We start from the raw sequence: 20,729 nt of genomic DNA, 5'->3' as shown, positions 1-20,729 counted from the left end.
TGAAGTGACAGATATGAACCGGATCTTGTGGCTAGTCCACACTGCTATTAATTACATATTTAAACACACATATTCATGTTGTCATTTTTAAAAAATGTAGATTAATGTGGAAAGAGTGTGGATGAAACTTAAGAGTGGAAATATTTTAAAATGTCACAGCCTGTAAATAGATCAACTCCCCTAGTTCCAATCTCTGTTCTCCTTCTAAATATCCCCAAATAGCTAACATTGCTTTCTGCTTCTTGTTCAGGTTTGCAGGTTGTTCTCAAGTCCATCATGAAGGCAATGGTACCTCTCCTGCAGATCGGGCTCCTACTCTTCTTTGCCATTGTGATGTTTGCTATCATCGGGCTGGAGTTCTACATGGGGAAGTTTCACAAAACCTGCTTCAACAATGAAACAGGTGAGATTAATCAATGTCCACTAGGGGTGTGGTGGGGATGGGACTCAGAAGGCTATTTCTAAAATAAAAAAGGCAATGGCTTTTGGGGGATCGGAATGGAGCAGGAAGCAGAATTAAAACAAGTCTGTTAACCAGTCATTTTGTGGGTAAGGGGGCTTCAGTACCATGGATAGCTCTGTGCCCCTTGCCTTGCCTATCAGCAGCAGAATCTTCTTAGTTTGTTTTGCAGTGTTTCACATCCATCTTTGTGTTGTGTTGTTATTAAGCTGTTCATGTTCCTCTGCATCACGGTCCAGTTCTCCACTCCATAACACATACTGGCAATATGCACATATTGAACACTTCATCTTTCAAATCTAATGAAATGTTTTTATTTTTCATTACGGGGCTGAGTTTTCCAACAGCCACCCACAATTGTTTTATTCTCATCTTTATTTATGTTGTTTGGATTTTTTTTCTACCCAGTATGATTTTATGTCCTAAATAGATGTGTTCCTCAACTTGCTAGGTTTCTTTACCTTCTATATAATTGTCTTCATTAAACATTACTTTAGTCTTAGCTCGATTCATCTTCAGTCCAACATTTTTTAATTCTTCCAGCATTTCTTGCAGTTTTTGTTGACTCTTAGCTATCACAACTGTATCATCTGCATATCATAGATTATTTTGATATCTTCTGTTAACATTGATTCCTTTTTCTGACCATTCCAGCTTTTTGAGGCTTAGGTGATAAGCTATCTCTTTTTCTTATGCTTCTTTTCAAAGGTATTGGGTTGGTCTTTATATGGAAATTATATGTTGCTGTCGCTTTCTTTGCTATTTCTTTGCAGTTTTGTCTGCTATCAACTCTGCAGTTACATCATGTGTGTTGTATAATCCAGGTTTCAATAATATTGATGGCCTTTTCATAACCAGTGAATGCAATGTATACGTATGGGGATGCGTATGGGAACATTTTCCATCAATATTTTCATAGTAGATGATCTGCTGTAGAATATCATTTTCTTAACACCACAATAGACTTTGCAAAAACAAGAGAAACCATGCAAATTTGCATAATGCACACAGACTGCAGACTTCAGTTTTAACCTTCGCAAGACTTGAGTTAAATGGTTGTACCCTCCCCACACCCTGCTTTGTATAACTCTGATTACTGGTGCAGTTAGGTAAATTCAGACTCTGGGCTTGCTCCCTTCTCCTCCAAAATATATTCTGTTACTTAATTAAAATTGTGGTGAGCCAGCTTTGCTGCATTTGGGGGCCCTCTTGTTTATTCTTCAGAGTGGGGCATACAAATACAGGGACATAGGGAATTGCTTTATACTCAGACCATTGATCCATCTAGTTGAGTTCTCCATACACTTACTGGCAGTGGCTCTGCAGGATTCAGGCAGGAGTCTCACAGTGTCTTACAAGGAGATGCTGGGGATTCTATCTTGGACTTTCTGTGTGCAAAGCAGATGTTCTACCATTGAGACATGGCTCTTCCTCTAAAACATAGGAACCTTGAAAGCTGCCTTATGAGTCAGACTGAGCTCAATCTAGCTCAGTATTGTCCACACTGGTCAGCAGGGACTCTCCAGGGTTTCATGCAGGTGCCTTTTCTAGCTCTACCTGTGCTTCACTCATTCCTTAAACCTCCCTGCACTGCCTCTGCTCTAACAGTCTATTAGGACTGTTGGGCACTGCCCCACCAACCTCAGTCTGCCCACCTGCCTGCCTTCTTACTTACAACTGAATGTCAGCTTCCCCTTCCTCCTTAGTGTCAGTGTTGCGTGGCGAGTTCCCGCCTCCCCCCAGTGGAAATAAAGACACATGACACAATTATTTAGGTTAATGGGCTAAAAATGGCCACAACTTTATTGGTTACAGGTAATGAGCGGTTTTGGCTTAGGCTTTGGTCCTAATCGACTATCTGGCTTCAGCCTGTCTGCTTGAAGCCCGGGAAGGGTTAACCACCAGTAGGGGGAGTCCTGCTGATGCACATCAACTAGGAGCTCCCCTAGGGTCACTGCTTGGGGGCGTGCCTTAGGCCCTCACCTCTCCAGGCTTTGGACAGGGCCACGCCCCCCAGAATCCTTTATCAGACTACCCTTCAATATGTGGGGCAGGTGATGGCGTAACCTCCCCTCTTCCATCTACAGAGCAATACCAATGCCTAACCGCCAATGCCGAGGAAGTTGTGACAATTTGCTACGAGGTAGGTGAAAAACCAAGTGGCTGGTGCCAATTTGCCAAGTGGAAAAAATTCCTACCAGGCCCCTTAACGGCGACCAACCGAGGTCCATAGCAATGTCGGAAAGAAAACCTAAAGGGAGGGAGGGTGGGAAACTGGAGCAGCTGAAGCGGCTGAAAGAGGGAGCACTAAATAGTGCAGGCCACGCCTCCAGGCCAGCCGATTGGCTGGCCAGGGGATGACACAGCCAGGGATTCCCTCAGTCGCTTGGAGGCTGAGAGTCAGCCCCCGCACACATGGAGGGGGCGTGAAGCCCGCAACCCCACCTCCTCTCTAGCTCGGAAGTGGCTTTGTCCTCTTATTCAGTTATGTATTTATATAAAAATATCTGTGTACTGCTGTACCATAAAGATATATTACAGTGATTTATAGCAATATAAAACCATACAGTAAAATCATAAAAAGTTAAAAGCAAAATAATTAAAACTGAACATCAGTAGACCATGGGGGCGGGGTATACTCTTAATTCTCTGCAGAGGCCTGGTGGAATGGAAAAGTTTTCAGCAGATGTTTAAAAGGCTCCTGCTGAATCTCTATTGGCAGGAGGTTCCACAGGTCTGGGCCAAGGACACTAAAGGCTCTCTCTCTCGTTGTTGTCAAATGAGTCTCGCCATCTCTGGGAGCAGCTAGAGATGCTCCTGCAGATGATAGAAGGCTTCAGGCGATCTCTGAAGTATCCCAGACCCAAGATGTTCAGGGGGTTGTAAATCAAAACAAGAACCTGGAACTTGGCTCGGTAGAAGATGCAGCTGCTCTAACAATGGTGTCACGTGTTCTTGATCAGCAATCTGACTGCAGCATTCTGCACCAGCTGGAGCTTCCGAGCGAGATCCAAGGGCAGCCCCACATACAGTAATCTAGCCTCAAAGTTATCAGTGCATGGACTGCAGTGGGCAGGCTATTCCTGTCCAGGAATGGACATAGAACTCAGCAAGAAGACTTAGGTGGCTCTGCCTGTCCTTAGCTTGGGTGCCACCTATTGTTGGCCTCCACGCCTTCTGCCCTGCTAGCTGCTACCTTCTCCCTACCAATGAGAAGAACAGTAATGGTGTTCTTTAAAAGGCCACTGGTCCACTGGAGTTTCCTGGAGCTGTAGTCCCTTGTGCAACTGGGGAGGCATATGAACCCAACCTGCTCTCATTTGTTCAAGGCAACGGGAGCTGTCCTTGTGGAGAAGCAGTATTCCAAGCAGGTACATAATTCATTCCTGCTTGGTGTTGGACTAGAAAAAGTGTGGCCTCCTGGTTTTGTAGGGATCCCTAAGGAAATGAGAAGGGGTGAGGGATGGGAGGAGTTAGACTCTGAGCTCACTTATGAAAAGAACAGGTTTGTGTGTCTCCATGGAGATTTCCCAAAGAGGGAATGAAAGAGGTGCATCCATTTTACACATAGAAGGTTCCAGGTTCAATTCCCAGTGTCTCCCAGAACCAGGGACAGCTGCTGCCAGTCAGTGTAGGCAATACAAAGCTAGATGGACTAGTGGTATAACAGTATTCTGAAGGGCAATATTCTGGCAGAATGGTAAAGTTTTCAGCAGGCGTTTAAAAGTTGACATAGAAGGCACCCCACATTGGGCAGATCTTGTTCTCCCATCACCAACCCATTGTCCAAAATTTGCTCCTTGGACCTGATGTGTTCTCCAACTCTGCTCTAGATTACTTCTGTTCACCCACCACCCTTCTTTCCCCTTCCTTATTCTTAGGGGAGAGGCTGGGAGATTTCCCCTGTGGAGAGGAGAGGCCTGCAAGGCAATGTGAAGAAGGAGAAATTTGCAAGCAGTACTGGGAGGGCCCCAACTTTGGAATCACCAACTTCGACAACATCCTCTTTGCTGTGCTCACTGTTTTCCAGTGTATCACGATGGAGGGTTGGACTGACATTCTCTACAATGTAAGTATCGCCAGCCATGTTGGTGAAGCTTGTTGTTCTATTGCAGGGATTCCATCACTCTGTTGCACTGCAGAACAGTCTTCCCTGGCCTGGTGACCAACCCAGGCTTTGGGTTGTATCAAATGTAGACCCATTGATGAGTGTGACTGACCTAGATGGATACAACCCTAGTAGACACAATTAACTTAAATCCATGGATTTGATTCTGAATGTAACTTAGTTGCATTCAGTGCTCTATTTCTTCATTGAGAATGGTTTATAGACCAGTTAATCATAAAACATTCTAATATCCACAAAACTATTTACTATTTAACCTCCCTCCCTCACAGTATACCTAAGATAATTATCAAGACAATGCAGATAAGATAGTGGTACCTTGGGTTAAGAACTTAATTCATTCTGGAGGTCCGTTCTTAACCTGAAACTTTTCTTAACCTGAAGCACTACTTTAGCTAATGGGTCCTCCCGCTGCCACCACACAATTTCTGTTCTTATCCTGAAGCAAAGTTCTTAACTCGAGGTACTATTTCTGGGTTAGTGGCGTCTGTAACCTGAAGCATATGTAACCCGAGGTACCACTGTATAAGGATAGTTTTACTGGATCAGGCCAGTGAAGCAACTTTGTTTTCTGCTGCTCGAGAGCATAGGATCTGAACCAATGGATTCAAACGACAAGAAAGCAGATGCCAACTAAACATTAGGAAGAACTCTCTGACAACAAGAGTGGAATGGACTTCTTTGGAAGGTGGTGGGTTCTCCTTCATTGGAGGCTTTAAACAGAGGCTGGGTGACCATCTGTCAAGGACTCTTTAGCTGTGATTGCAGAGGGTTGAAGTAGATGACCATTGGTGTCCCTTCTAACTCTACAATTATATGAAACTATGAATTTAGAGACCAGGGTTCAAATCTTCACTCAGCCAGGAAGGTTGGTGGGTTACCTTGTGGCAGTCACTATCTCTCAGCCTGAAGAAATTGAAGCTGAAGAAAGCTTTCTAGCAAGACTTTATCTGAGACGTGATTTATGCTGCAGGCAGGGAGATTGAAGCATTGATGAGGCAAAAGGGCTTTCAGAAGAAAACCTTGGGGTGGAGAGCTCCATTCTTGAAATGGTGATGTGATGAGCGGTATTTTGTGTGTGCGTGTTTGGGGGGAGAGGAATAAACATTCCTGCAATAACTTCTGTGCTTGCAGCCAGAGAGTGACATAGGATTTTAGAGACATGCATTCTGGAATGGGTCTTGAAGGGTCCAGTCCACTTACTGCAGTACATGATCACCCCCATCCACTCTCTTGCAGCAGCATCAACACACAAAAAGGCAAATAAGAATATAGGAAGAGCCCTGCTGGATCAGGCCAAGGGCCCATCTAGCCCAGTATCCTGCTCTCATAGTGGCCAATCAGATGTCTGTAGGAAACTGACAAAACAGGATTTGAGCACAAGAACCTTCTCCCCTCCTGCGTGTGGTTTGTTGTTGTTGTTGTTGTTGTTGTTGTTGTTGTTTTGGCAGCTGTTTTTCAGAAGCCTTCTGCCTCTGTGGAAGCAGAGCATAGCCATGACAACTAGTAGGCACTGATAGCTATATCCACCATGAATTTGTATAATCCTCTTTTAAAGCCATCCAAGTTGGTGACCATCACTGCCTCCTGTGGTAGTGAGTTCCATAGTTTAACTTTGTGACATGTGAAGAGTATTCCAACATTCAGGCTCATTAGATGTCCACAAGTTCTAATGTTGTGAGCAAGGGAGAAAGAAAAACTTTTCTCTATTCACTTTCTCCATGACAGGTATGTTAATTTCACTGGGTCTGTTGTGGATAGAACTTTGTTAAATGCAACCCTGAAGCTTTAACTTTCTGACATTCTAAGGGATGGGAGAGAATCTCGACTTGGTTCTTACTTTATTGCAAAACTACCTAATTCTCATTTTCTGAAACTATATGTGCACCAGAACACAGCTATCCTTTGAAGTTTGCACTTCTCCAACCACAACATGTGTGCAAAAATGCAAAGTGGATACCCTGTCCCAGAGTTATGGCCTTTGCAGTGGCTGGTGGAAAATAGCAAGACTTGGTACGCAGCATTGGACAATCTTTCCTTTCCTCTCTGAACTTATTTAGCATTGTGCTCCCCAAAAACTACCATAAAGGACTATTGGAAACCAGTCCATAATATGCTTTGACACCTTAGTTGTTGTTGTGTTTTTTTTTTTAAATGCAGTTACATTTGTCAGTGACACCAACATATTGTCAACAAGCTAGAAGGGGGTCTTATTTAAAAACCACAGACTCACAAAGATATTGGCTATAAGCATCCTGCTGCTATTTGTTTTGTCCCTAAGTGTATGGTTTAGAAGAAATGGCCAATTTAGTAGTTATTCTGGAAATGAAGTTGCTGGAAGTTGTTTCGTATGCCAAGAAATAATTTTGGGGCATATGACAGATCTGGCTGTTCCCAAGATGTGCAAATGCTGTCAAATTGTGAGTGGATTTCTTCAGCTCTACCTTCTGTTTCTTGGCAAGCTTTTGTTGGGTTAAGTAGCAGCACTTAATTGTGGATTAGCTTTTTAAAAAGAAGTTTCTTTGAATTGATTTGCTCCAAAGGCCACTGTCGTGACGCAAGTGCTGAGCTCAGGTGAGTTAACATCTGGTACAAAGCAAGGCTCATGCTGGATACAGGGCAGGGCAGGGCAGGACCAGGCATAAGCCTGGGCATTAGGCAGTGGCTTAGGAGAACAGTTCTCTGCTGTTGTTACAGCAACCACCATGCTGAGACTGAGCCCTATAAAGTAGCAGCAGCTGGAAATGTAAGAAGGCATCACTTTTCTTTTCACCCTGTATTCATCACATGCAGCGCTGCCTCTGTTATGCTGCAGTTCTTCTTTTTCAGAAACATATTTATTAAATCTCAGGTCCAACTGTGCAACTTTCATAATTTATGTAACTAATTATGCAAGTTGTGTTGTCATTGTGCTATTCCACCCCGTTTTGTTCAGTGTGTATGAGAAGATAAATGTGGTTAATCATGTATCATCTGTGGACTGATCATACTCGCTGGATTGATTTCTGTTTTGCACACAGGACGAATAACACTTTCTTCTTTTTTGGCCAAGTCCTCCTCCCCTTCACTTCATTTTTAGGCAGGTCATGTTTCATCCTTGTAAATGCCCTTAAAGGACTCCTGTCTTTGCACCTGTTCATTACTGAACTAAGGCAGATTGATAGAATCATAGAACTGTAGAGATGGAATGGACCCCAAGGCTCATCTAGTCCATCTCTTGCAGCTAAAGAATCCCTGACAGATGGCCATCCAACATCTGTTTAAAAACCTCCAGTGAAGGAGAGTCCACCACCTTTCCAGGGAGCCTCTTCCACTGTTGAGCAGCTTTTATCATCATAAATGAATTGCTGCTGTTGAGTAGGTAGGAACTACCGACTCCTAAGGAGACTCGGCCAAGGATACAGGGTGTAAGCAATGAGATGATTTCTATTTGGTTGGTTTGTTGTTGGGAATTGTTGTTGTTGGGAAATCTGCTAACCCCTCTCCCACTCCACCCACCAAACATCTGGTTCTATACTTTCAATAAGTAACACTGTTTAGAATTGCACAACATGGGAAGCATGGGAAAACTAAATGAAGTTGCTACTCATTGGACACACTGATATTTTTGGACAGGTTCTTGACTGTTCTAAAGTTTCAGTATAAAACAAAACCACCCTTTCCCCCCTCATACCATTAATTAGTCTTTGTCAGTGATTAGTAATCAAGAACAAATCACATATCTCTACCTAATAAGCAGATATTCTCATGTAAATAAGTGGTTGAATGCAACTAAAATTTGCATTTTCCAAGAACTCTATTAATGGTCACTAATTTTGTGAGATAATGTTTTATTTGCAGTCCAAATTTTACTTATTGCAAAAGCTTATCCACCATGAGAGTGCCCACAACTTTTTTTAAACCCACCAATAAATTTCCAAACCCATGTCAAAGTGCTGATTTTTAACTTCTGAAGCCCTAAATCGTTTGAGGCCAGGTTAAATGATGGATAACTTTCTCCTATCTATACGAGGCCAGGTATGAACAGTAGAAGAGCCCTGCTGGATCAGGGCAAAAAGCTCATCTTGTCCAGCACTTCATCTAGTCTAGTTCTCACAGTGGCCAACCAGATGCCCCAATGGAAAATCCACATGTATGGCCAGGAACTGAATACAAGAGCGCGCCCCTCACTTGTAATTCCCAGCAACTACCTCTGACAGTGGAGGTAAAACATAACCACCATAGAATTTAGATTTCAAAAGAACAGCATGTATTAAGAATGTAAGAAAAGCCCAGCTAGATCATACCAAAGACCAGTGTGGGTAGGATTTGCCACTTCCTAGGCTTCCCAATTCAATAACCAGGGATGGGAGGCTTAGGAAATCACACAACCCATGTATGCTGACAGATGGACCTGCTCAGGAGCATCTATAACATAAGAAGAACCCTGCTAGATCAAGCCAAAGGCCCACCTAGTCCAACATCCTGTTCTCACAGTGGCCGACCAGATGCTTATGGGAAGCAAGTAAGTAAGACTTGATCTTGAGATGCCCTTCTCTAGGTTCCTGCACCTAATGTAGAGTTACTAGGGAGACAGCCTTAGTAGTGGTGCCCAGTTTCTGGAAAGCCACTTCCACCCTTCAGAGGAGGTGGAGTTGCGGGCTTCACGGCCCCACCACACGCGCTGCGGCTGGAACCCAGCCCCCACACGATTGGGGGGATTCCCAGCCGCGTCACCTCCTGGCCAGCCAATCGGCTGGTTCTGGGGGTGTGGCTTGCCTTATTTAAAGCAGGACGCGGCTGGGAATCTTCCTCTTTGCCGCTTACCAGCTGTTCCTGCTTTTCCCACCCTCCCGCCCTATAAGGTTTTCGTTCTTTGACCTTGCTGTGGACCTTGGTTGGTCGCTGTTGAGGGGCTTGGTAGGAATTTTTCCACTTGGCAAATTGGCACCAGCCACTTGGCTTTCACCTGCTTCGTAGCAAATCGTCATAACTTTCTTGGTATTGGCGGTTAGGCATTAGTATTGCTCTGTAGATGGAAGAGGGGAGGTTACGCCATCACCTGCCCCACATATTGAAGGGTAGTCCGATAAAGGATTCTGGGGGGCGTGGCCCTGTCCAAAGCCTGGAGAGGTGAGGGCCGAAGGCACGCCCCCTAGAGGTGACCCCGAGAGAGTTCCTAGTTGATGTGCATCAGGAGGATTCCCCCTACTGGTGGTTAACCCTTCCCGGACTTCTAGCGGACGGGCTGAAGTCGGATATAGTCAGTTAGGACCAATGCCTAAGCCAATACCCCTCATCACCTGTAACCAATAAATGTTGTGGCCTTATTTAGCTTATTAACCTTAATCATTGTGTCATTATTTCCACTGGGGGTGGGAACTCGCCATGCAATGCTCTGCCTAGGGAGATTCACCTGGTGTCCATGCCATAGTATTTTAGGTGCTTTGAGAAGACCTTCTTGTTCTCCCAGACCTTTTTACCACAATCCATCTGGTGTTGCAGCATTTTTGTATAAAATTCCCTTTTGCTGGGTTGTAGGATGGATTTAAATGGTTTAAATTAGGAGAATAGGAAGTGGTGTTAAACTGAGTCAGACCCATCTAGCTCAGCATTGACTACACTGGCTGGCAGCAGCTCTCTAGGATTTCAGATAGAGGTACTTCCCAGTCCTACCTGGAAATGCCAGGGGTTGAAACTGGGACCTTCTGCAAGAAAAGCAAGTGCACTCCTACTGAGCTATGGCCTCAGTTTAAGGCAGCTTCCTAAGAGCCAGAAAACCCTTGGATCACTTGTGTAGTACAGCTCCATAAGTAGGAGCAGACCATGTTCAGAAAGATCTATAGACATTCAATTTAACCTGCATGTTTACATTGCAGTCTGTCAGATATGCTACTGCATTTCAAATACACTAAAGTTAAGATTTTGGTCCTCGTGGTCCTGAATAAAAGGCTCGATGAAACAGAAATTGGGTGGTCTTTTTTGCATTTTAATTAAGGAATAAAATAGGCATAGGGATATAAAAAAAGAATTCCCTGGATGTCTAGATCCAGGTCTCTTTAGCGAGGGAGCCTCAGCAGAGATTTGAAATCACAATACACGCAGCAAAGTAAAGCATAGAAATACAGTACAGGCTGTCAGACCTTTAAAATATCCCCTTCTAAATTGCTTCCAAAGTTCCCCAATATTCCCACATAGAAAGTGGCTACACATTTGGTAAGCTCAAAATTGTTTACTTACAAACTCTTCAAAGGTCAGATTGATGTTCTTTTCCACACAGCAGCAAGAAAAGACGGGCAGTATAACTGAGGTTCTAAAATGGCAAATGTTTGTATAGAAACACAGAGATAGCTTGCTTAAGCCACATGGTCTAAGCTTGGAGCATACAGCTTAGACTTCCTTTCTGGTAGTGTTCCTGTGGGAGTCATTTCATATGAAGTGATCCAAACTTTTTTACCTCATGTCATCTAAATTTCTTAATATTTTCTATAATTTCTACACTTGTTGAGTGATCAAAACTAAGTTTAAATCTAAAATTTTAATTTTTCATCTCATCCCATTTTTGAGGGTGTGGATTATTATTTTTTTTAAATTGACTTTTAGATCACTTGATATGGAATGACCCATGGTGGGATGTGAGAGAACAAAGTAAGCCTTCCTTCCAAGGTGAAGGGGAGTGACCTAGCTAAGCCTGGCAAGGCAGACATGTGATCTCTGTGGTCTTAACCCCTTCATTCATTAGAGTTAAGCATGTTGGTTATATGAGGCTGGATACCTCACAACAGAAACACATGAAGCCACCTAATACTGGGTCAGGCCACTGGTCAATCAGCTCCATGGTTTCTGCATTAACTCACATTGCCTCTCTGGAGTTGTAGAGATGAGTCTTTGCCTGGAGATACTGAGGGCCTTCTGCATGTAAAGGGGAATATTACCACTGAGCTGTGGACCTCCCCTGCTTTTTATGCCACCCTCCTCCAGCAGCAACTGATGTTTGCTTTGATAGTAATTTATTCTTAATTAACATGTTAGGCGGTTAAAAAAAAGGCAGTGGGAGGAGAGGGAGAAAGATAAAGGAAACAGTTCTTAGCCAGCCTATAATTCCTGATGGTGAATTAAAGCTTAATAGTGGCAGGGAGGCAGTCTCATGAATACGGCAGCTTAGTAGGTCTGCAGGAGCACCAAGGTGAATGAATTTTGTATCATTCATCCTTGTTAGTGCCGGGGTGTATTAATGTACTGACACCTCCTAATGGTTGTAGTTTTCACTCTGGAAGGGTTTCCAGATGCCCCTTTTATTGTGCATTCATGATAATTTGTGAACTGTGGTTTTATGTGATCCTGCATTGAGTACTATTTGCACATGTATAATTGTCGTGGTACTCTCCACTATTTTTTGATTAAACCACTAACCTTAAAAAGCTAAGGGACCCCTGACCATTAGGTCCAGTCATGACCGACTCTGCGGTTGCAGTGCTCATCTCACTTTATTGGCCAAGGGAGCCGGCATACAGCTTCCGGGTCATGTGGCCAGCATGACTAAGCCGCTTCTGGCGAACCAGAGCAGTGCACAGAAACGCCATTTACCTTCCCGCCGGAGCGGTACCTATTGATCTACTTGCACTTTGACGTGCTTTCGAACTGCTAGGTTGGCAGGAGCAGGGATAGAACAATGGGAGCTCACCCTGTCGTGGGGATTCGAACCGCCGACCTTCTGATCGGCAAGTCCTAGGCTCTGTGGTTTAACCCACAGCGCCACCCGTGTCCCTCACTAACCTTAGTTGGCTTTAAAAGAGGATTGGACAAAATCATGGAGGATACAGCTATCAATGGCTAGTAGCTGTGATGGCTGTGTTCTCCTCCCAATGTTACAGGCAGTATGCCTATCAGTATCAGTATCAGAACTCCCAAATGAGGAGACATGCTGCTGTACTCAAATGTAGCTTGTGGATTTCCGATGGGCATCTGCGTGGCTGTTGTGAGAAGAGGATACTGGACTGGATGGGCCATTTAACACAATCCAGGAGCCAGGCTCTCCTTATGTACTTAAAATGCCAGCTCTGCAATGGAAAAGGGGTTATGCGAGGAGCCAGTGTAATTATTTCATTCTGCCTGACAGGAGCAAAAGCACTTCATTTGCTGGCTGGGTCATGTTGGGAAATAGAGCCTCTCTCTACAGGAAAAAATGTAAGAAATGTTAAATAAAACTGGCTAACAATAACAACATTTTTTTAAAAAAAATAATTATACCCCACCCATCTGGCTGAGTTGCCTCAACCACTATGGGCAGCTTCCAACATATATAAAAACATAATAAAAAATTAAACATAAAACTTTTCCCACTACAAGGTTGTCTTCAGATGTCTTCTAAAAGTTGTGTAGTGGGAGGGTGTTCTGCAGGGAGGGTGCCAGTGTCAAGAAGACCCTCTGCCTGGTTCCCTGTAGCTTCACTTCTCACAGTGAGGGAACCAGCAGAAGACCCTCGGAGGTGAACCTCAGTGTCTGGTCTGAATGATAGGGGTGGAGACGCTCCTTCAGGTATACTGGGTCAAGGCTGTTTAGGGCTTTAAAGGTCAGCACCAACACTTTGTCTATTAGCCACAAAGACTATGCACTGCCTCCATGGCCAGAACCCGTAATGCTTCTGAATACGACTTGCCAGAAACCACAGGAGGTGAGAGTGCTTTTGTGTTTGGGTCCTTCTTGCAGGATTGGTTTGAGAACACAATGTTGGTCTAGATAGGCCATTGGCCTGATTTAGCAGGCTCTTCATATGTTATTTTTGTTTGTTCTGGCTGAAGGCAGATTCTGAGGAGTCAAAATGGAGGAATAACTTCTGATGGAAGGACACAAATGGCCTCAACCCATTTTAGAAGAAGTGGTTCCATCTTAGTGTATTTAGTAAAGAAGCAGGAGGTGTTGAGGAATCCATGTAGGATTAATATGGTGGGAGAAGGAGACCCTAAAACCAGCCTATGTGTCTTACATCTGGGCATCCAGGTTTCTTCTGTCTCAGCCTTGAGACTCTCCTCAGGCCACACCCCTCACCAGCCTTGCTTTGCAACTCACTGAGTATTTTTGCCTGGAAGGAAGGAAGGAACTCTAAGCATGCATTTTTGCTTGTTTGGACTGAAGACAGAGGGTGTGTGTGTGTGTTTGTGTTTGTGTAAAAACCTTACTGTACAAATATAAAATTAAATTCTACCCACTTATGCTTCTGGACCATCCAACCCCTAGTCTGCTGCCCTCATAAACATTGTTAGAAGGGGATGTGGCCCTTGGGTACAAAGGTTTTCCCACCCCTTGTGCGTTTTCATTGGGCACTCCCTTTGTTGTTCCTCTTCTCAAGACTCCTTCCTTTCTCTCACTGCAGCTGGCATGCTGGCAAAACTTAAATCACATTAGCCGGGATGGATTCAGGACAGACAGTGTCAACCTCATGCCCCAATTTAGTATTTATAGTTGTGGGTTGTTTTCTTTTTCTTTAATACCTGATTTAATACTTGTGTTTGTCTGGAAATTTATAGAGCTTGTCTTTGCCCATTAGCCATGTTTACAAGATGATAAATTCTGACAGCACTATTAGCAAATTCATCTTCAGCTACTTGCATGGATGGCAGATGGGACTTCCATCGTGCTGCTCTGGGAGTTTGGAATAACCTCTGCTGTGCTGCAGATGAAGGACTTATCTCTCTTTCTTGTGTGCCCTACATTCCCGATTGAGCAAAAGCTTGCTTTATCCATTGGGCTGGTCCAGTTAGAATTCAGAAGCTTGACAGTTTGTGTGTGTGTGTGTGGGGGGGTATTCTAGCTTTCTCCACTAACCCTGATGCTGCTCATATCATGATTAGCCCAGTCGCTTAATTGTCTTAGAATTGAGGCATCAGCAGTTATGGGGAGAGGGGGGCAGACTTAGGATGTGGAAAAACAGGAGTTGAGTCAAAGATTAGAACTGGAAGGTCAAAGCTAGAGAACATGCTAAAAGCCAGGACAGACTGTTATTGGCCTGACAAATTCTTGACCTAAACTGAAAGCTTTTACAGCCTTTTCCCATTAAGGAGAACCAACAGTGGAGGCTGCTCTGTTAGGAAACATGAAATGCTATCCCACTAACATCAGTCTGCTCTCAGCCAGCACCTGCTGTCTGCTTCCTTATTTGCAAATCTGTCTAAGGGTTTGGCCCTGGCTGTCAGCCTCTTCCTCCTTAGTCTCAGGGTTGCCCCTACAGAACTCAGCAGGGAAAGATGGGGGCAAAACTAGAATTAGCTGGCTCTACCTTTCATTGAGAGGGACGTGCGTGGCGCTGTGGGTTAAACCACAGAGCCTAGGGCTTGGCGATCAGAAGGTCGGCGGTTCGAATCCCTGCGACGGGGTGAGCTCCTGTTGCTCAGTCCCTGCTCCTGCCCACCTAGCAGTTCAAAAGCACGTCAAAGTGCAAGTAGATAAATAGGTACCACTCCAGCGGGAAGGTAAATGGTATTTCCGTGTGCTGCTCTGGTTCGCCAGAAGCGGCTTAGTCATGCTGACCACATGACCTGGAAGCTGTACGCCGGCTCCCTCGGCCAATAAAGCGAGATGAGCGCCGCAACCCCAGAGTCGGCCACGACTGGACCTAATGGTCAGGGGTCCCTTTACCTTTACCTTTCATTGGCTCTTGCTGAGCCTATCTTTGGTTCTGGCACCAGCTACTGTTGGTCTCCCTGCCTTCCACCCTCAAGTTCCAAGAGGCACTAACCACCAATGAGAACCACAAAATTGTAGTGTTGGAAGGAACTGAGAGGGCCATCTAGTCCAACCTCCAGCAATGCAGGAATCTTTTGCCCAACATGGGGCTCAAACCCAGAACCCTGAGAGTAAGCCTCATGCTCTACTGATTGAACTAAAAACTTGCTTGGTTAGATGGTGCCACTCCAGTCCCCGAGACCACCACCGTCACCCTGCAAAGTGGGAGGAAGGCAGGAAAGCACCTGAGGGGGGAAGGCCCCTCCCCCAGTGTACACCTCCACCCCATCTGCCCAGTCAACCAGCAGGGTGCAACATTTGCCCCACCCTGGGTGCCGGTAACCAATACTTCACCTATGTATTTGCATCCTGCCAGTTCCTCCAGGCTTCCTTGTTTGTGAGCCAGAATTCTGGTCTTGCTAACAGTCCAGACTGACAATGAACTCCCTCTAATAGTAAAATCCTTCAGGGACTAACATCAGCGGTGGATTTGCTTGTTTTTAGTATTGCTGCCCACAAAATAGAGTTCAGCACAGCCTCAGTGGTTGGCAGTTTAAATTTTCAATTTATTTAAATAAATAAAAACATGGAAGGAACATGCAATTAGTTCAGCCACCTTGCAGGCTGACTGGCAATTGCTCACCTGCCCCAGGGGACCTGTTCTATTCCAGCATCCTTTCTGAATGTGATTCGTTGCAGTCCTCTTTGACTAAGCCCCTTTTGCTGCTGAGCACGGTTACTGGACACTGGGTGCCTGATGTTCTTGCTTCTTCTGTAGATGTGAAAGGGGGGGGGGAGGAACCTGCCCTCTCAAGACTCTGTTCTCTTTCTGTAGGCCATGCTCTTCCTTGTACCCTCCTCTTTCCAGAGAAGATGGCTAGAAGGAAGCATGAATAGAGAAAATGACAGGCAAAGCATTTGCTCAGATTGGAAATGGTATCAGGGACTGGAGTGGTTCCATCTACCCAAGCAAGCTATTGGCTCTCAGTGGTGGCTTGTGCCAATTGGAACTGGTAGGGTGGAAGACAGGGAGACCAACAATAGGTTGCACTAGCACAAAAGACAGGTTCAGCCAAAGCCAATAACAGGTGGAGCCAACTAATTCTAATTTTGTCACCATCCTTCTCCCTATTGAGTTCTCTAAGAGGCAACAGTGAAACTTAGGGGGAGGAGTATCATTGGTATTTAACTCTTGAGAAACTATTTAGAATGTATAAAAATGTTTTAACTGTTTGCTGGAAAAGACAAGGGGGGGGGAAGAATATGAAGGGACATTTTATCATGCCTGATGGACATGTGTATACAAATTTATCAACAGCAGCAGCAGCAGCAGCAGCAGCAGCAAATGGCTAAAAATATTGGATGCAAATACGTACATTGATGCAGCAAAATTTAAAGGTTAATATCCAGTTGCAGTCAGAACTATTTCTTTAGGGCTTATAGACATACAATTAGAAAAGGATTATGGAAGATTACTCCAATATATGATTACTGTGGCGAGACTGCTCTATGCACAAAGATGGAAAGATACAGCCTTATCCACTATAGAAGAATGGATGATAAAATTACTGACCTTAGCTGAGAGGGCTAAGCTAACATATTTAATTAATCACTAACATTTGTTAAGGATTGGAAATTTCTTGTGGATTTTTTGCGTGAAAGAGAAAATGAACTTGTAATATCTGGATTTGAATAAAAAATACTGGCTTACAGAAGATAGAATCCTAAAGAATGAAGATCATATGTAGGTGGAGACAGCCAGAAGTCCTTTTATTCTGCTCTAGCTTTCTTTAGTTTTTTCTTTCTTATCCTTCTCCCTTGCTTTCCCCTCCTTTAGATTTCTCATTTTCTTCTATTTTCTTCCTTCTGACTTTGCTCTTTTTTAGATTAAGTTATCTGTTTTATATCAGTTTATTATAAAAAGATACTTTGTAATGGGTATGTATATCTGTATATCTTTGCATAAATATCAACATTTTTTAAAAGAGACTTAGTGGGAGGAGGAAGATGACAGTGAGTGCAGCTGCTGTCTGGACTGGTTGTAAATAAGGAGACAGGTAAGTGGGTGCTGGCTAAGGGCAGATGCTCATTGATGGAACAATGACCCATTTGTCCTCATGCACCAGCCTCCACTGGCCTTCTCCTCGGAGAGCACACCTTGGTGTGTGTGTGTGTGTGTGTTTTGTTTGTTTGCAGAGTGCTACTGGTAGGAATGGCTGGGGCTCACACTGGCCACCTTTGGGTTACTGTATGGTCATCCTTTTCAGTGAGCTGCTGAACCTAGTACTCCCAGACCCTAAACCAAGGGTCACCAACCAGTGTTAGAAACCCAGATATGTAAACGTGGTGCTAAATGGCTCCTTAAACCAAGCTTACAGTTGCCAAAACAGAATGGCTAGTTGCCATTTGGGGGCAAGGCAGCTCTAAAGTCTTATTTTTCAAAGGATGGACTGACTGGGATTGATTATCAGGTAAACATCCAGCTGGCTCAGATGACAGCCTTGACCTAGGTCAAACTTAGCTCAGTGCAGATTCTGGAAGCTCATGAACAGAGCTTGCAAACAGGGGCATTTGTGAAGGCATTTAGCGGGGGAGGCTCAGAGTTCTGTCTCTCAGTGTGCATAGGACCAGGAGACATGGACAGTGAGGGAGCTGCTGTAGTGATCTGCAATACCTGTGCCATGTTTTTCTTTCTGTTGGAGAACAAGCAACAGTACACTTGTAGCAAGTGCAAGCTGGTTGTCTTGCTGGAGGAGAAGTTCCAGCAACTTGAGGCCCACCTACCCATACATTGAGCAACAGGAAAACATGCAGAGTTTCTTGATGGAGCTGAGCAACAATATCAAAATAAGCTCCAACAGACAAGTAGGAAAGACTCAAGAACAGCAGGTGCAGATGTTAGAAAACCCCAAGCTTCAGATATCTTAAGGGCTGTCACATGGAAGAGGGAGCTTCCTTGTTTTCTCCTGCCCTTGAGGGTAGGACTCGGACCAATGGCTTCAAGCTCCAAGATAGGAGATTCTGACTAAACTTTCAGAAAACCTTTCTGATAGTAAGAGCTGTTTGGCAGTGGAAGAGATTTTCACAGGAGGTGGTGGACTCTCCTTCCTTGGAGGTTTTTAAGCAGAGGCTGGATGGTCATCTGTCATGGATGCTTTAGCTGTGATTCCTGCCTTGTGGGGGGGGGGGGTTGGACTAGATGACTCTTGGGTCCCTTCCAACTCTAAGATTCTATGAAAAGTCACTTGATCCAGGGACCATCCACACATATATTGGCCTATTCCTACCTCCTTTTCTTAATGGTGACACGGACCATTCACAACATAAGAATATTTTTCACAGCTGTGAGCAGGGCAGTGGGGTGGGATAAGAGAAGACAAGCTACCTCAATTAACTATTATGTTGTTCACTGCTCCTGCTCAGGCTGCACAGAAAAAGCATTTGGTTCCTGAAATTCATTCCAGTTGTGCAGATTGGATAGAATTCTATAGAACTGTGATAGAATTCTATAGGATGTGATATTAGTGTATGTAAACAGTTCAGATCCAATGACCCCCAGGCATGCTTTTCCAGATGGTGATGTCAGGGGGGAAGGCAGTCGGATACACTTGCCCTAGGCTTTGGAGGGTTAAACTGGTCAGGAACCTCTGTCAGGGGCCTGCTGGCCTTATGTTGCCATGTCAAGAATGCCCTGTGCTCCTTAATGGACGAAGTAGCCATGGGTAAAATGTCCATTCCTGTCTGTATGTACTGCAAGGTTTCAATAGTAAAATCTGGACCTGTGTTACTGCGTACTAGTGTGTATCATCAGATCAGATTAGGTGGTGACACTGGAGCATGTCATGAACAAGACTCCTGACCTGGGCCTCAGACTGGGGTGCAAACTCAATGGGGCCAAGGTGTTTTGGACCCCAATATCTGTTGGGAGGGGAATAAGCCCCCTTAATGTTGAGGTGGTGGAGGAGACCAAGCATACTTTACCTTAATGTGTGTATTTTTATGTATATTACTTGGCAGGAGAACTGCATTTCAAAAAGGGGAGAGGTATAAATTTTGAAAGATGGCTTTGTCTCAGTTTTTGTGTTGTTTCAGACAGCATAATTTAGTTAGGTTCACCCTTAATTGGATTTCTCCCCTGTAACTAGAAATAGCCCTACAAATGCTCATCGTAACTTACCAGTGAAACTTAAAAGTCACAACTTTTGAGCAGAGCATTTGTGCTGAGAAAGTCAGTGGCCCACAAAATGCTTCTGATCTTGACTCTAGATAAATCTTTTGCAGCTTTATTGGTAAGGGAAAAAATCAGGGCAGCAAAGTGAAAACTTGGCTCTTTCTCTGAACACTGAAGTTGCCAAAGTTTTAAGCGGAGGATGCCAGAAATTATCCTCTAGTAAAAAATGTCACCGTGGACCTAGCTATTGGGAGTCCTATTAAAAAACAAGCAAGGGGGGGAAGAAACACTTAGATTATTGCTCAGGCCAATTTTAGGGAACAAAGACAGCAAGGAGCAAATCCTGTAATGAAAGGCTTTGTACACAGACTTGCTTCTGTGCCAAAAGGGAAACAATTCCCCAAGAAGAATGCTAAACATAAGGAACAACCCAGAAGCCTATAATGACTACCGGGTCAGGGACCTGCCCGGCACCTGCACTCATTCTACTTCAAGTACAACATCTCATGCTAGGGGGAACTAATTTAAAGGATTTGGCCACCACAGCATAAGAAGCTGTTTTATAAGTCAAAGCCTTGATTCCATCCAGCTCAGTAGCAGCAGCAGCTCTTCAGGATTTCAAACAGGAGTCCTATTCTCAGCACTGTGTAAAGATTTCAGGGATTGAGCCTGGGCCTTTTGTGTGCAAGGCAGTTGCTCTACCACTGAGCTATGGCCCTTTCTCAAAAATAAATATATGGCAATAACTACTAGCTTAAATGCATTTTGGAGGGGATTAGACCACTGTCCCCCAATCTGCATCACTCTGAATGTTTTTATTCATTCATTTATTGTGCTTACAGAGTCCTTTATACCAATGCACCCAAGGCGATTTACAGTTTTAAAGTTTGGAAACAGATAAGTGATTTCAGATGTGGAGCCCACAAGAGCCCACTCCGGTTGACTGGAAGGTGATGGCAGAAGTTCTGTGGCCTGGGTCTTCCTGCTCCTGTGTTCTCTCAGGGCAGATAGGTCTTAAGCAGCTGCAGGGGAGTTGCAGATGGGGCTGCCCCAACACGTCTCTCAGGCCCTTGGCATCTCTTCAGGAGTAGATGGTTAGGTACTCAGTTGCATCTGCCTTCCCTCAGATCACATGGCTAAGATCATAAGAGCTTTGCCAGATCAGATCAAAGGCCCACCAAGTCCAACATCTTATACTCACAGTGCCTAACCAGATGCCTCTGGAAAGCCTGCAAATAGGATCTGAGTTCAACAGCACTCTCTTCCCACTT

At 44.4% G+C, this 20,729-nt stretch overlaps 1 protein-coding gene across 13 annotated transcripts in view; it reads left to right on the top strand.

Moving 5' to 3' along the window:
* CACNA1B (calcium voltage-gated channel subunit alpha1 B) overlaps positions 1-20,729 on the top strand; it is a 333,802-nt gene that overhangs the window by 129,378 nt on the left and 183,695 nt on the right. For all 13 annotated transcript variants that reach the window (XM_080990744.1, XM_080990755.1, XM_080990754.1 and 10 more), the window contains exons 5-6: positions 251-403; positions 4,342-4,529. In XM_080990744.1, the coding sequence (XP_080846870.1) occupies positions 251-403; positions 4,342-4,529 (341 nt within the window). The remainder of the gene's footprint in view (positions 1-250; positions 404-4,341; positions 4,530-20,729) is intronic.

The sequence above is a fragment of the Podarcis pityusensis genome (genome assembly GCF_964106645.2).
Source record: "Podarcis pityusensis genome assembly, chromosome: Z".
Lineage (NCBI taxonomy): Eukaryota > Metazoa > Chordata > Lepidosauria > Squamata > Lacertidae > Podarcis > Podarcis pityusensis.
This window is presented reverse-complemented; position numbering and strand designations above follow the sequence as displayed.